We start from the raw sequence: 15,990 nt of genomic DNA, 5'->3' as shown, positions 1-15,990 counted from the left end.
TTTATCTCAAAATCACAGTTTCATCAATTGATGATTTTCTGAGGAGTTGCCATCTTTTCATTAAACACATTTACAAGATGCTCTGTAAACATTTCTATGTGTAGTACGATGTGTTTTCTTACCTTTTTTGTTCCCTGTCACATCAGGAGAACGGAAACACAAGAAGAAAAGAGTAAATATCGTGCACGGCAAAAACAAGTGATTCCACAAGTTTAAAACAATGTTGATAGACAATTATATAGCAATAAAATGCTATTATTGTTGTAAGTTCTGGCTTGGGGTTAGGGTTACATATACATATACTGCATATACATTGGTTCAGTTAAGGATGTTTCATTATAAAACACAAAAGTTGCATTGATATGATAGGAATTCTCAGAGAACTGTAAACTGTAATAGAAAACCTCTAACTCTAACACAATGACAACTTTTGTTTGACCATATATTATCACAAATGTGATAAATGATATTACTGTCATCATTTTAAAACCCTTTTCTACCACTGATATAATACAGATAATAATATAGCATAATCATGCAACTAAACCCTTTCAAAAAGCAATGAACTTTCAATCTTAAGAATATTCATTCGGACAGTTGATTTAGATGAGTTTTTTAGGTTTGTATTTTATTAAGTTAATATTCTAGTATTTGCTCTGGGATTGTGTGTGTGTGTGTGTGTGTGTGTGTGTGTGTGTGTGTGTGTTTTAGCAAGTGAACTGAGTGTGCACAAAATGTTGGGCTTTTTTCAATGTGTTCAAATGTAGGTCACATAAACTACAACACAACTTTGTAACTCACTTCTCTTCGTCCATTTTCTTCTTCATCATGTCTCGCCTCCAGGCTGGCATCGAGGCCAGGCGTGCTGTCTCCTCTTCTGCCTGTAGACGGACAGAGGGGAGAGACAGATAGGGGCCCACACCAGTTGGTAAAGGATTGTGATAGTAACAGCAGCCCAACAAAACTGAAGAGATGTGTTGAGTGAAATTTAAGCTGTCTGTCAAATAAGAATTGTTTCTACATGGTGAGGGTAAGAAAGGACAAAAACATTTAATGCACACTGCACATGTTTGAAACTACTCTTTTTGAATAATGTACACACGCATCCTTACAAAAATATGACTTAATAAACCTTCGCAATGACACTGAAGTTAATTGGAATTTTCTATATTACTTTTAAAAATATACTTCAAATCAATATCAGGATTATTTCAAACCTTTACCTTGATTACGATAAATGAACTGTATGTGTCCTATTAACTCCTGATTAGTGTTGGTGTTTATTGTTTACGGGTAAAGTTAGCGCAGATCAGAGGGGGAGTGAGGAGGGAGGACCTACAGCAGGGTAACACAGCATTGAACATAGTGGAAATTCAACAAATCATGAACATGCACATTGGGGAAAGTACAATTCACTCAATGTGGAAAAGTACATCCGGGATCCATCCCCTGATCCTCATACTAAAGTTCTAGTCTGACCCATACCACAGTTCAATAAGTTTTCTGGCAGTCTAGAAGTTAAACCCTAACCCTGCTTACAGAGAAAACGAATCAAATGTTAGTCCACCCTTTAGGTCAACCTACACATTCATTCTCAAATGTCACATTTTAATCAAACAGCCTTTGTGGAAGACCTATAGGACTAAATGCTGAATATTCATGTTGTATACTGAGTAAACTCACATGACTTACAGCAGCAAACAACTCACAATAGGTAGAGGTACTCTTCTCCTGTGTCTTTGAGTTAAAATAAAGCCTTTTCAATGGACAGGACTTTGTTTTACAGGACATTTTATTTAGACTGTGCACTCACACAGTAACTGGATCCTTTACTCTCTTTCAAACTGTAATCTGAGGTGCAGTGACTAGAGGGCAGCCATCTTGGATTTCTCATCTTCACCTGAGAAGATACATTATCCTTTCTGCGTTCCTTTAACTGGAGCATTTCACTTGCCCTGGCAGACCCAAATCCAGGTAAGATTATCTACACAGTGCATTTTTAATGATTCCCTTGGGAATTACAGAACAAGAAAAAAAAAATCGGAAGAAAAGATATTTTTTACCAGAATTATTATTCGCTATTTTTTCTTAATTGAATTGAAAATAGTCAACAGTTGGTTAAACCTTTTAAATGGGTTACGTAGGCCAACAATATGGTACCTTAGTCAATTCTTGGAAAAAGCTTACTCTGTCATATCCCCTCAATGCAGTTTATCAGTATGACATGCAGTCAAACCAGTTAAACCAATGGGTACTTAGAGTCACAAGCTACATGCAGCAATGCAAATGTTTGACCAGTGACATTTTTAACCTCTGGTCTGGTTAATGTCAATATTGTTCGCTGTTCATTTAACACACATGGCATCACACACACTTAACACACATTAAGATGTCAGTATCAAACCCTCTACACTTTCCATCCACAGCATGGAACAGCATTAGTGAAAGCACCTGATAAGAATCAAACCTGTGACCTTCTGTACCTAAGTTAAAAGATTGGAGCACCATGTAACTTTCATTTCTGAACGTAATCACCCCTTTCAGAAATATGAACTGCCTGTTGCTTTAAGATTGGAACTTGTTCCCAATAAATACTACAACAACTAACAGGTAAAGGTAGAACTTCAGTTGATTTTCTGCAGTAGTTGATAAACAGATGCAGGGCCATGCACGTTTAAACATAATCATAATGGTGAATTTGTAATAAAATGTATTGCCAGAAATATATCCATCTGAGCCAGAGAGTCAGTGCATCAAATTAGCCCAGCAAGCATCCATTACAACCTCATTGTGCCTGTTCATGTTTCTTTATCAGGCTCACATGATTATAAATGTCTGGATTCATTTTCATCAGCCATATTCATATGGTTTAAAGGCAATTTTACATTAATAAGTAAGAAAGATGCTTTATTCTTCAAATATGAGTCGTTATGTGCTGCGTTTTTATGAAATAATAATGCGACTATTTTTCAGTAGAATACCTCAGTGGTAAATATAAACCACGTATTTTGCGTCACTTTTCAAATCTGAAAGACATGGGTCTGGGACAAAATTGAATATAATTTGTTCATACCTTAGGACAAATCTAATTTGAATCAATGATAAACAGCAGGGTAATACCTATTTTGTACTGGTAAGATAACTGTATAAAAGATACAATGAATATAGGCCTGTATGGTCTGGACACCTGTTGAAGTGGACAGAGAATTCAATTAGCAGTACAGTTATATCAGGATTAGCAGTATCTCTTTAATTAATAGACAATTTTAATTTGTTTTTATTTGTTCTTTTGCTAATCTTCCTCAAGACTTGGACTTAGTACCTTGACTAGACATAACTTACACTGTATAACTCCATTGTCACCTCACACTCTTTGGTGTGCTGGTTACATTCAGCAAATCTGACACAAATGCTTTACATAAATACAAATCTATAAATATACCTTTAAGTTTACCAGCTGACTCCCTTCCTTTCCCGGCTGTGAGTTGATCAAGGTTCTCTGTAACCTCCTTATGGCTCCTGTAAGCCACGGATAGCATGACAGCGGGGGGTGCTAAGAGGGTTATTTGAAGGTAATCTTGATTCTGCACAGGCCCTATGAGAAGACTGTGGTTCTTGACTGCTACGAATGTCGCAGTGGAGGATTACACATAAAAGAGCTTGATGCTTGAAAGTGACCCTTTTACTGGTACAAGGGCTGATTGTTTGGATTTTCTCCAAGATAGAAAACAACATGTTATGACATATATTAATTTGGATTTACATCCAGTCAGGTAAATTAAACGTTCATCACGAGAGTAACCCCCAACAGTTAGTGTAGAATTATGTAGGAAAGAACTAGTGAAAGTTTATAATCACAAAAAATGTCAACAAACTTTATTTCTAACAATAGTAGATCCAGCAATGTAGAAATCAAATAATAAAAGACCACAAATTAAATTAAGATCACAACAATTGGAGTAACAAAATGATGGGATGAGATATATACAAACTCTTAATTTGATGTTTAAGTCACAGAAATTATTCCATTTGATATAAATTTGTAATTGTTAAGTTCTGAAGTACTAATGTTAAAAGTAACAAAGGGCCTTGCATTTACCACAGTGCTAATCTTTGGAATGTATACTGAAAGGCACACATTGTATTGTTAAACTAGGGCGATTTGTGTCCCACTAAGTAACTTAAACTCCCACAAAGCAACTGAAGACCTAGATTCATTGAATGTGAGTCAAGCAACAAAGTGCACTTTAAAGTAATAATACCACTTAATCAAACCGTCACCATTTCATCTCGAGCAGCTGTAGAAGCTCTGAGTTGAATTGTGAAGTGATTGCTTGCCTTTCAGAGGTGGTGATCTCAACAGGAAATGCAATGTGAATGATTCAAGCCAAGTTATGTGCTTCATTAAACAGACAATCAAAAATAATAAGGATAAACAATGCACTTGGCATTTGCAATGGCAAATCTTCAGCTTTAAAAACTTGCTTTCCCATAAGCAGTGTGCAATGGCAATTGAGCCTGCTAGATTCAAAAAGCTGTCGGTTCGACACGATTCAGAATGAAATGGTTGCAGCAAATCTGTGTCTTTTGACATCATACTCTACTATCTTTTCATCCACTTAGGGCAAATGCAAATGAAAAGTCAGCACAGCTAAGTGGATGCTCTTTGCTTCACTGTAGTTAAGTCCCTTATGTTGACTAAACGCGAATACACCAGCTTAGTTTCCTCCCTCAGCATACTCCACCGTGCACATCCGTTTTCCCTGGTCCTGTTCTTCTCTCTTTGGTCGTACAGGTGAACTGAGCTGTTAGTCAAGCCCAAATCCAGAGATGTTAAATATCAAAAAGCTCAGCCTCCTTTTCTTTCCAAAAAGCAAAGCTTCGGTCAATGTATCTGATGATCTCTTCGTTGCTGAACTCTTTTAGCTCATAGATAACTTTAATTGAGTCTCCATTAAGTTCATCTCTTGGTGGAGGTTTATCAACATGAGGTTCCTCTATGATTTTAACAGTAACAGGTGGAAAGCTTTCTGTTTTATCCTGTGTTGTCTCAGCTTTTGCTGTTGTGTCAGCTTTTTGTACAGTTCCAGTTGTCGAGCTCTGTATATGATCCTGGACTGAACTATTTCCATTAGAAACCACCGTCTCACTTGATGACATCTGCTGACTGGATTTCACATTCCCCTGAGCGCTGTCCTCTGTTGAGGTTTTCAGGGTTCTCTGCTCTACACACTGGCCATTAGTAGATACACCGTCCTGAGTTGCAGCAGGTGATGATGGTAGCCCATCTGATGGGTTTGGTGGGGCAGGTAGCGCAGGTGGAGTAGACTGTTGGTTTGGAAGCGGATGTGCAGGATGGGTTGGTGGCGGAGGAGGTGGAGGATGCGAAGGTGGGGGAGGAAGTGATTCCTGGGCTGCCATGATGGGCATTTCAGGAGACATACAATACAGAGAAGCGGTCATTACACCTCCCCCCTCATCACAGTCTCCAAAATACTTCAACTTAATGTCTTCAAAACCGTCGGGCCAGTCTCGCTTCCCTCTCTCAATTTCTTCCATGACCTCCTTGTGAAACTGCCGTATAATCTCCCATTTATGGCTCCCTAGACGGTCAAACATCTCATAGCACAAAAGGTGGCGGAATTTGCGCTCACTGCGAGACATGTTCATCTCCAGCAACTGGAAGTATCCAAGCATGAAAAGGTCGAGTGTTAGGCTTTCGTAACCCACAGGTGACCCATTAATGTGTGGCAAGAAGTGCTCTGGCCAGTAGATCATCTGGGCACGACTCAGCCTGCGGATCTGGCGTGTGGGCACTTGACTCATGATTGTTCTCCAGTGGCCGATCAGATTCCCTACTACTTGCTTTGACTTCATGAAAAGGAGGAGTTTGTCATCTTCACTGTGTATCTCCGGACCCATCTGGGCACTGAATTGGTTGTAGTCCTCCAAGCCCACATCTAAATGATTTCCTCTCCTGCTTGCATATTTAGTCCGGTAAGACTCAGAGATGGTGTACTTGCGCCAGTGCTCGAGGAACAAGAATACGATCCTCTCTTTCCTCATTTCAATGCATTCCTGGACATAGCTGAGATCTGTCTGCACCTCCAAGGTTCTTGTTAGTTGGCCATTATTTAAAATAGGGTCTGCAGAAAGAACCTGATTGAACTGTTCAATGTTAGTTGGAGCCATTATCTCATGAGGGGCATACGTCCGAGGAGCATGAGATGCAACGATAACAGGTTCTTCCACCATTTGTAAGACCGATTCTTCCACTGAGGGGAAATGTCCATTGTTATTAGATTCAAGGAGTGTAGCAGAGGAACAAGGGACAGCTTCCTGAATTGTCTCTGGAGCAGACTCGCTGACCATAGGGAGGGATCTCTTACGTTTGTATACCCTATTTGCTTTGTTGTCTGCAGACGGTGACTGATCCTGAATTTCATAATTGGCCTTGAGGTTCTTCACTGAAACTCCACACTGCTTTATCTCGTTCTCCACGTCCTCTCTTGTTGAGAAGGACTGAGACCGTCCAATAAATCCAGCAGCAGCTGATCCTGCTGTTTCAGACTGACCTATGCTCAAACTCCTTGCCTCTTCCTGAGAATAAACTGGACATATAAGATCCAAGATATCTATCTCTTTCCCCCCCAGCGTGGCAAGAAGAATGGCCATACTCTTGAGCAGTGTGGAAATCTTACTGCACCAGGCTGGAAGATCTTCAGCTTGGCCATGCACCTGCTTTGGATTAACTGAGAAGTGCCCTTGGTGGAGGGCAGCAGAAACTGGTAGGAGCTGGTGCAGCTCATGCTCTAATTCTTCCAGCTCCCTTTCGACTTCTGACACCTTGTGCATGACCTGGAGGTTCTCAATTTGCTTCTCAATACGATTTAGGTCAGCCTCTGTCATCAGTTCCCCAAATGGGCCCAAAATGGCATTGTGGATGTGGGAGTAGTGCCATTCCTGAGGCTGGTAGTGTCCACTTGCCGCAAACTAAATCAGAGGTCAAAGGAGACCAGAAGACAAGAAACAGGGGAAGGAGGGAAGGTTTCTTCAGCTCTCACTTCCTGGTGTGAATACATGCTTCAGTGCAAGTCCATCCTCACACACAGGTTTTACATGGATTTAGTGGTGCAATGGCACTGCCTCATTAAAATTCATGAATCTGCATACAGTTATTTTGAGTGAAAGAACATTAAAAGCTACTATTTATATTGTAGATATGTAGAATTTAGATTTAAGTTACAAGATTATATTATGTTTGTTTAGGCAATGGACTATGAGAAATGTTTACATCTATATTTGCTCAATCACCTAGTTTCCCCTAGTTTTCGTTCTTTATTTTCAGTTTTTCATTTTTAAAAGAGTGACTTTGAACATGCTGAGAATTTTGTATCTACTGATATCAAGCAGGGGATAATTTTATCTTGCTGCATGTTCGGTCTGCAACCCAAACATGATGTCACACTGCAGTGTGACATCACGGTCTGGTACTGGCACAAGTGCAGCTGACAGACACACTTCAGTCCACACCCAACAGTGACAGGAAAACACTGTCACTAAAGGTGCATGAGTGGAAACTGTCAACCGAGAGAGGACAATGTAACAATGTTTTTCTGGATGATGTAGAATTACTAAGGTCCTGATCTGCTTTCGAAAAAACGTATACAAATAATGTACATTTTCTATGAAATATTTTGCAAATTTAACAGTAGTGAACAAATGTAGTTGGTAAAATTATCAATATTCTTTCATTATTGTTATTATTAGTGGTTGACCTGTAGTGTGAATGGGTCCGGCATCACACCACTGAATCGGCATGTAACAACTTGAAGCCGCAAAACTCCCATCAAACACCAGCCCACACTGTGTCCGTACGCCAAGTGTGTTAATGATATGATGGGCACTGTAGCCAAGTATTCATTTCACTGCAATCCAAAAAGTCTGTTCAATAAATATAAAAAAATAAGCATGCAAAAAAAACAAAGAACTAACTTAGTGAGCACATGTCTACAGTCAGAGAACTACGTCCAATATAACCTCAAGCGATTGGTAAAGATGTGGATGACTAAATACTTTGTGTTCAGATTAGTTTCATACTTCTAATGATGCCACTGCATCAAACATACAAAGCTATGACATTTTCATATTTGACTGAAACAATGGGTAACTTAGGCCCTTGTATTTGTTTTGATGAAGAGAATAACAGAGGTTGTGGCAATTAACGTGCAAAAATGTTCAAAAAGCAGTAAGTTCCTAATTGTTGCTCATTTGACAACAACTATCTCCCTCAGCTGTCATGCATTGGCACCAAATGAAAATGTACGTTTCTTGACTTCACCCTCAAATAACTGGCTGACTAACAACAACAAAACAAACTAAACCTATGTCATGCATGAATAATAAAAACATACTAATACAACTTTGTTGTTTAAAATCACAAAAGACCACACTCAAATCCAAACTCCCGTTATCCCCTTTGTGGTGGTAATTATTCAAACTCAATGAAGCCACTAAGTTCACAGAGCATTTCAAATTTAAGAACCACAAATGGGGATAGCTAAGACACAACAAAATATCTAGAACTTTAGTGAAGCCTTGCGGCTCCATGCCTACCTTGCGCTTGTGCTCGTCCTCCTCTTGGATCTTGACCTGAAGCTTCCGCACCATCACCTGCCTCTTCCATTCAGGTATTGCTTTTCCCTGTTCATCATGAGTAGGCACTAGGGCCTCCACGTCAGCGAGGCTCGTCTTCCGTCCCGACTCTGCTCCTGCGGGGCCACCACCACCACCACTGTTCCCATTAATTACAGAATTAGAGGGCAGCTGCTCGTAGCTCGCAGTGGACGATAATTTTCTGCCAGATCCAGAGCCTGTAGGACTAGGACTGGGACTTGGGGTGGTGGGTGGGGAGGTGACAGGCGTATTGGATGCTGGGGGAGAGGATGGTTTGGCTGGTGGGCTAGATGTGCGTGTCTCTGGTGGAGATGAAGCGTTACCCTGGAGGAAAATAAGAACAAAGATACACAGAGAAAAATGGGTCTTAAGCAACCGCAGGCGTTACCAAGCATTGCTGGGTACATTTAATGTCACATGATGTAGAGGATTCATTTGATTGCGATACATGAATTAGTTTCCTGAGAGGGGTGATCTATCTTTTAAACATCCTTTACTAAGCCGAAGGTTAATGCTACATTTTGCGTGGACCATGCTGACCATGTCGCCTCTTCAGGAAGTACCAGTTACTCCTTGGCCTTAAGAGACCAATGACAACCATAATGGTTATGCGCCATTTAGAAGGACGTATGCAGTATGTTTTGCAAAAGTATTGCAAGTAGAGTTTTTCTTTGCAGATCATCTGATGCCTACGTTTCTAAAAGTGGATGTTACATAAATGTATCATCAGTTGTGGGAGACGGCTGTGGACCTACATTGTTGCCCGTGGGTCCACTGTTGGAGAAGACAGTGGTGTAGCCTTTAGTGTGAGGTGTGGGCTTCAGGCTCCTTCCTGCCTTGATCTCTGCCAGCAGCTCCGAGTTGTCGCCAGTGGGGGACATCATGTTGAAAGATTTGGTACCTGCAGACAAAAGGACAGAGCAGAAAAGTGAAACCAGGTAGACAGAGAGAAGGAATGGAGTGAGAGAGAGGGAGAGGGAGACTCGCTGAAGAAGAGGGAGTGTGAGAGGGGTTGGGTGGCATTTCAGTGTTAAATATTTCATCCGATCAGGCAGGTAACAATGCTGACCTGGAGCAGATTGGACAGTCATGGGAGGTCACTGTGGTGTACTGAGCCACTGTCTCATGGATACGTTCAATGTTTCTTTTCAGATTTGTTTAGCTTCATTATGTTATTTACTTTTCTACCTTTTCTTTTCCTCTGAAATTGACCATCTTAGGGTTAATCAAAAGGGTCTACCAGCTAGCAAACAACAGAATACACTGAAAAAATAAAATTGTTTACCAACTTAGCAAAAATACCACAATTGGATTCAGTTCTCAAATTAAAGTTCTCAATTGTGTGACTTGATACATTTAAATTGAACAAACTGTAATAATTTGCAGTTGGAACATGAATGACACAATTGGATATTTGGCCAACAAAGTATAATACATAGATTGTAAAAAAAGGCGTCCATATGAAGGATTTACAGCTCAATTGATGATACTGACTTTGCAAATGAACCGGTGAATCAGTCCGCGGTTGCATTGAGCCAGGATAAGATGGGAAGGAGCAATGCAAAATCATTTCACTACAGTGAGTCCAAAGAGAGGCGGCGCTTAATCTCGATCTAGTTTGGCTCAATTTTAATATACACAGATCAGCTACAGCTGAGCTTTCATCTTCTAAAAAAATCTATTTAATCTATATAAGTTCTAACTTTTATATGTACTGTAAAATATTCAAATCAACCATGTAAATCAAACATTATAGCAGCTACATGTTTATTTATACAACATTTATATTTCACACATACATACACCAAGATCCAACAGTTACAGTACCTCACCTGTTTGAATGTGAACCTCCAAAGAATTGAAATTCTTCAATGCCTCATTGATCTCTCATCTTGGGGAATAAAGTCCACTCGTAAAAATGTTCCCTGTTGAGGCGACCACAATGGGGTCTTGCAGGACATAGAGCTTTGCTAGCCTGCCACCCCTCCTAACTCTCCCTCGCTCTCCCTTTCTCTGTCTCTCTCGCTCTCTCTCACTCTCTCTCTCTCTCTCGGGGAGGAGAGACCAGCTTTCTATTAAAGAACCATCATCACAGTTGGGGGAAATCTAAAGGAATCACCAGTAACTGAAAGTGACAGCGAGCCAATGGCAAGCCGGCCAGGAATTAACACACATGCGCACGCGCACACTTTGACAAATTCAGTCAGCTGCATGCTAGCACGCACACACGCACACACACACACACACACACACACAAAGTTGCCCTTCAATCCCCAGCTCGTTAGTCCACCCTACTGGATCAGTCCACTCCACAATAAACCTCACACACAACTGACTCACACATGCATTGATGACAAGCATACAGTCTCGCCTCATATTTACTGGATTACAGAAAGGGAGAGAGACTAGTGAACAACTTCCATTACACATTATACATCCATTATATCTATAAGCACTTGTACACACTCACACCTTGGCTGGTAAAAGGGTTGCAGATAAAAGAAACAACCGTTGAACCCTGACATCGTTTTAGAGCATGTGACAGCTCCTTCAATGCTCAGTCAGCAAGTTAAATTGTTCGGTTAATCTTCATTGCCAGATGAATTGCGTGAGAGCAAAGTGTTGTAAAACTGTTATTGCATGAAATATAATTGCATAGAAAGTGCAACTGAAACTATAGGCATTATAAAGAGCCTACCTTCTGCCAGGCCCGTGAGTATCCACCGTTTGATGTGTAAAACTGGAAAGTTAAACTGCACTCAAGCTGGTGAGCTCACACCAGTTTCAATACACCTTCATATGCATGTGTTTCTGAAGTCAAAGGCTATGTATGTGTGTGAGTTAGATTCTGTTTGGGCTAGTGGTGTGTACTTAGCAGGTCTGTCACATTGAATGTAGAGGTGGGTGGAGCTGTGACATGTCACAAGATTATTTGACAAATGGCCTCTCACGATGGACATCACAGCACAATCTTTTTTTGTGCTGGGTTAAAACTTAAAGAGCAGCCAAGCTGCTGCTTCTCTTTACAGCGGTATCGTCGTAAAGCAGTAAAATATTGTTGTGTTCTGTAAATGTCTCGTAATAAAAGTAGGATCCACGTTATTCTGTTAATCGGTGCAGAACAATAGCTTTAGACCTCTAACCATTACAGTCCTGCAGCATTTTATATTTGCCACCTGGTGTGTTGCCTCCGTCTCAATAAGCATCTGAGCTGTAAACTCATCTTGAGCTTTCAGATGTGTCGGTGGTTTTTAATTTTACAACCACCTAACTGCCTGTTTATAACCTTGTTAATGCTATAGAACTAATCATGTAATTAGAGAGCACTAGCTCCTCTTTAGTGCTTAACATAAAGATGCGTCCTGTACAATATAAAAACTGCAATCCTCTTTCCTCGGATCAATAGAAAACAATAAGGCTTCGAACCATTCACGATGTGGAAACAGCATTTTCTCTCTGCCACCTGTTTTGTTGCTGTTGTCTCATTATCTGAGCTTCTTCTTCAGCACTTGGATGTGTTGATTGTTTTTAATTTTATGACCACCTAACTGCCTGTTTATGACCTGATTAACGGTGCAGCACAAATCATGCCATTACTGAACATACACTGCTCTTTAAGTGTTTAATTGCTCTCCTGCCATTAGGCAGCAGTGGGAACATAAATTAATGACACAATGGGATATTTAGCAAACAAAGTGTAAAACATAGATTGTAAAAAGATGCCCATATTAAGGATTTACAGCTTAATTAATGCCACGATTTAACTGGAAACTTTGAAAACCTTATTTTAAGGGGAAAAAAATTTCTTACTATAAATTAGTTGAATAATGTATCTTGTAATGTGTTGTCCACTAGAAGTTATCTTACTGTGATGGCCATTTTTATATTTAAGTATATTTAGACACAGAACATTATAAGTTGTATTGGGAACATGATTTAAACTATAGCCACAGTTTAGATGAGCTATGTTGGGTTGTGGTGGTTTGTTGAAAGTTATTGTGGTGTTCACTTGTTGACTTAATGGTGATTTAGCTTCTTCCTGTAGGGGTTGTTCTTTTGTCTGCTGAGCCATGTTGTGTGTCAGGCTATCTACACGGCTCTATTTATTTTGAACAAAGGGCTTTTTCTCCTATTGGAAATGAAAACCCAACACTTCCAGTGAAATATTATTTTTCTTAGAAGAACAACTTGTTGCTTTAACAAGCTGGGTACACAAGTTGATTCACTGCTGTTTGATATCAGTCAACGACACACTGTCAAAAGACTTCTACGGTCTTATATCATGTAAGGAAAGTGTGGAGGCCTGTTGTTAAATGTGATGTACAAGCTGAAACTGAATGAACCGATTTAGATGAAAGACTGCTTGACAGTCTGTACTTACTCTTCATCTGTCTGAGTGCCGCTCCCTCTGCTTGAGAGGCGGATATAGCCCCACCTTGACGAAGCAGCAGTGAGGAAAAACCATGGCATGCAAAAAGAAATCAAACAAACCAAAAACATGGGAGAGAAAGAAGTGGAAATGGAGAAGGTGAAAGAGGGAACATGCAGATAGAAGGGATGTATATTAAATGGTTAATAGGGGGGGGGGGGGGGGGGATTAGATTTAGAAAGACAAACACTTGACAAACAGTTAAAAATTGTATAATTATGAGGTAGATCAATTATGGATCATATTTCCTCTCTGCAAAATGCATCAGCAGTCTATTGATAAATGCTGGACTTTTTTTTAAATATTTCTATTGATTAAGATTTTGTTGCAATAATTATTGAGTTATTGTTCAGCCTTTTTTTTTTTAGCTTGTGTCACAGTCAACAGTCAGCATGATACTGTTGTTTGACGTCTGAGCACCAGTTACACAGACCCAATGTTTTTGAATGATGTTTTTATTTGTGGTTGGGTAAACAAAGTTATGTAGATTTCTTATGTGTCCTTCACACCAATGTGCTGAATTGGCTTTTTCTTTTTTTATAGAATGTATTGCTTTTAACTATTGATTAATTATCTATTAGCTAGAACAGGGCAGAATATTTTTTGTGGTATGTCGGCCAGGTGAATCAAATTAATTTGAGCAGGGATCACTGATTTTAAGACATGCATTCTACTAAATATGTTAATCCTCAAATCCCATTGGGGGAAATTCTTGAATACATTTTTGTGTTTTTGGTCAAACTGCCACATTTCACCCCATTATTCTTCAGCCATGCACTTTCTCAAGATTCACGGTCTCTTTTACATTTCATTTTAACCACTTAACAAAAACACAATATCTCACAGTTAATAATTCCCTGTATCTAAAACAACCTTGTTCACTGTCGGACAGCAGCATCCAGGACAACAGGGCACTTAAGGAAATGGCTGAACACTAAACCAGTTGTCAGGGTAATCTAAACCCAACATCATTAATTTATAATCTGTTATTTAGGATGCGAGGGTCAGACTCAACTCATCTGTACCCAACGAGATTAACATGTGCCCATGATCATTTTATGAATTGTCGAACAATGTTCATTAGAAAAAATATCCATGAATGTGTTGTGAATATATGTTTAGCCTTGGAAAACAAGTAGGAAATAAAGGGAAACCCAAAAATGAAAGGATGGAGGGGGAAATCTTCTGGGAACACTCACTTCCTGATGATGAAGATGGGCGTCGCTGGTTGGTGGAGCTGGAACCGGCGTTACTCTGGCTGGTTGGCATCTCTGGGGGCAGTGGAGGAGGTGGAGGGGGGGTTGGCGTAGGGTTGTTTGGGGGAAGAGGCGGTGGAGGTGGTGGAGGTGGGGGCGGGGCCGACTCCTCCGTGGTGCCATTCTCAGAGCTGTGGGCGGGGCTGTCGTTTGGCTCCTCCAGTAACACAGAGCCCTGGAGAGAGGGAGCGACGGGGGCAGAATTAGTCCGTCATGTTTTATACCCATTCACTTGTTGTAGTAACCCCTGCTGGGTCTCTGCTAGCAACCACATTAATTATATTTCTCTGTTGTCCCCTGTCTGGTCACTGCTAACAGGGATGAGACAGGTGCACCATGCGCTTCACTTTAAAGAAACACTTGAATGTTGATGCTTAATTAAAATCCCAAATCTGAATTGTTTTGCTCCTTGTAATTAATGTGAATTTTGCATTTAATTGGTCAGTGTTTATATTATTAAAACATTAACGATTGTTTTTTTTAAATTTTATTCACACGTTAAAAACAAATAAATGAACAGTGACATTGAGTTGGTTTCCCTGCTTGTATTGGCCTGCCAGCTCACGCTCCTGCTGGGCTGAGCAATCATTAAATTCTTGCACAGCGCCTGTTGACTGTGACAGATGTACGCAGCACAATAGAAGCCCCTTCCCTCTGCTTCCTGCCGTCTTTAATCAACCCATAAAGACATAATACCCTGTTGCTAATAATGACGCTAATATGACCTAATCTCCTGGGGGATATTCACAGGCAAAACTGTGAGAAGGCACCATCTGTCACTGCAAGTGATAGTGCTTTAACCCCCACGCCCTCCACTCCCCCAGCCTGCACGCGTCTGACACACTCTGAAGCGTGCCATAACCCCCCCCCGTTGGATGCAAGTTAATAGGCCGTGACGTTTAACTCGACCCCGCCCCTCCTGTATTCTTCAGACGCGTGCTCATCATTGTTGCCCCCTTTACTTTTCATACCCCCCAGGGACCTGGGGAGGGGGGGGCATGTCCAGATGGGTCTTGGCAGCACGTGCCGTTGCTCCTGTCGATTAGCCCGTCCATCTGCCGCGGTGCCTCTGAGACCAGGAAGGCCCCACTGAGGCTTTAATTGGCTAAATGTGGATTATACTCCGTATCACCCTGAACACCCCCACCCCTGATACCCAGGAGATTATAATCCCCTGGGACACTGATGACAATCTAACAGACTCTCTTCATTCAGATGCCTGTGCTGGCATGTAGCAGCAAGCAGGCTCAAACCAATAACCTTGGAACACCTGAAGTCATGGACAGACATTTTTCTTTGAAGAATCATTGAGGTTACACTCAAAAACAAATGTTTATTTTTACTAGTAATGTTGTATTTTGTCCAAACGTGTTAATAAATTCTAGATTAACAGCAACAAATGGCAGCTCAGAGATCTCAATTCAAGATAAGAGAAACTAATTCAACAAATCATAAGAATATCACGAGCTGGGACTAACGCACACTTACGCAGGAAACAGACCATTAGCCCAAGAAAAAAATAAGAGATCGTATATTTTCTGGTTATTGACTCCCTGCTGCTCTGTATGTAATTGTTGGTTTGGTTCTGTCGTAGGTTCTTGCAAAGTTTACACAGCAGAGTGGTGACTC

At 40.5% G+C, this 15,990-nt stretch overlaps 1 protein-coding gene across 1 annotated transcript in view; it reads right to left on the bottom strand.

Moving 5' to 3' along the window:
• The window catches only part of espn (espin), a 37,919-nt gene that overhangs the window by 2,659 nt on the left and 19,270 nt on the right, over window positions 1-15,990 (bottom strand). The window contains exons 9-14 of the mRNA XM_053425145.1: window positions 14,305-14,536; window positions 9,404-9,577; window positions 8,889-8,981; window positions 8,617-8,771; window positions 802-881; window positions 123-134 (exon numbers count right to left, since the gene is read on the bottom strand). Coding sequence (XP_053281120.1) covers window positions 123-134; window positions 802-881; window positions 8,617-8,771; window positions 8,889-8,981; window positions 9,404-9,577; window positions 14,305-14,536 — 746 coding nt within the window. The remainder of the gene's footprint in view (window positions 1-122; window positions 135-801; window positions 882-8,616; window positions 8,772-8,888; window positions 8,982-9,403; window positions 9,578-14,304; window positions 14,537-15,990) is intronic.

Source organism: Pleuronectes platessa, chromosome 6, assembly GCF_947347685.1.
Source record: "Pleuronectes platessa chromosome 6, fPlePla1.1, whole genome shotgun sequence".
NCBI classification, from domain to species: Eukaryota; Metazoa; Chordata; class Actinopteri; order Pleuronectiformes; family Pleuronectidae; genus Pleuronectes; species Pleuronectes platessa.
The sequence above is the reverse complement of the archived record's forward strand: the minus strand, read 5'-3'. Positions and strand labels throughout refer to the sequence as shown.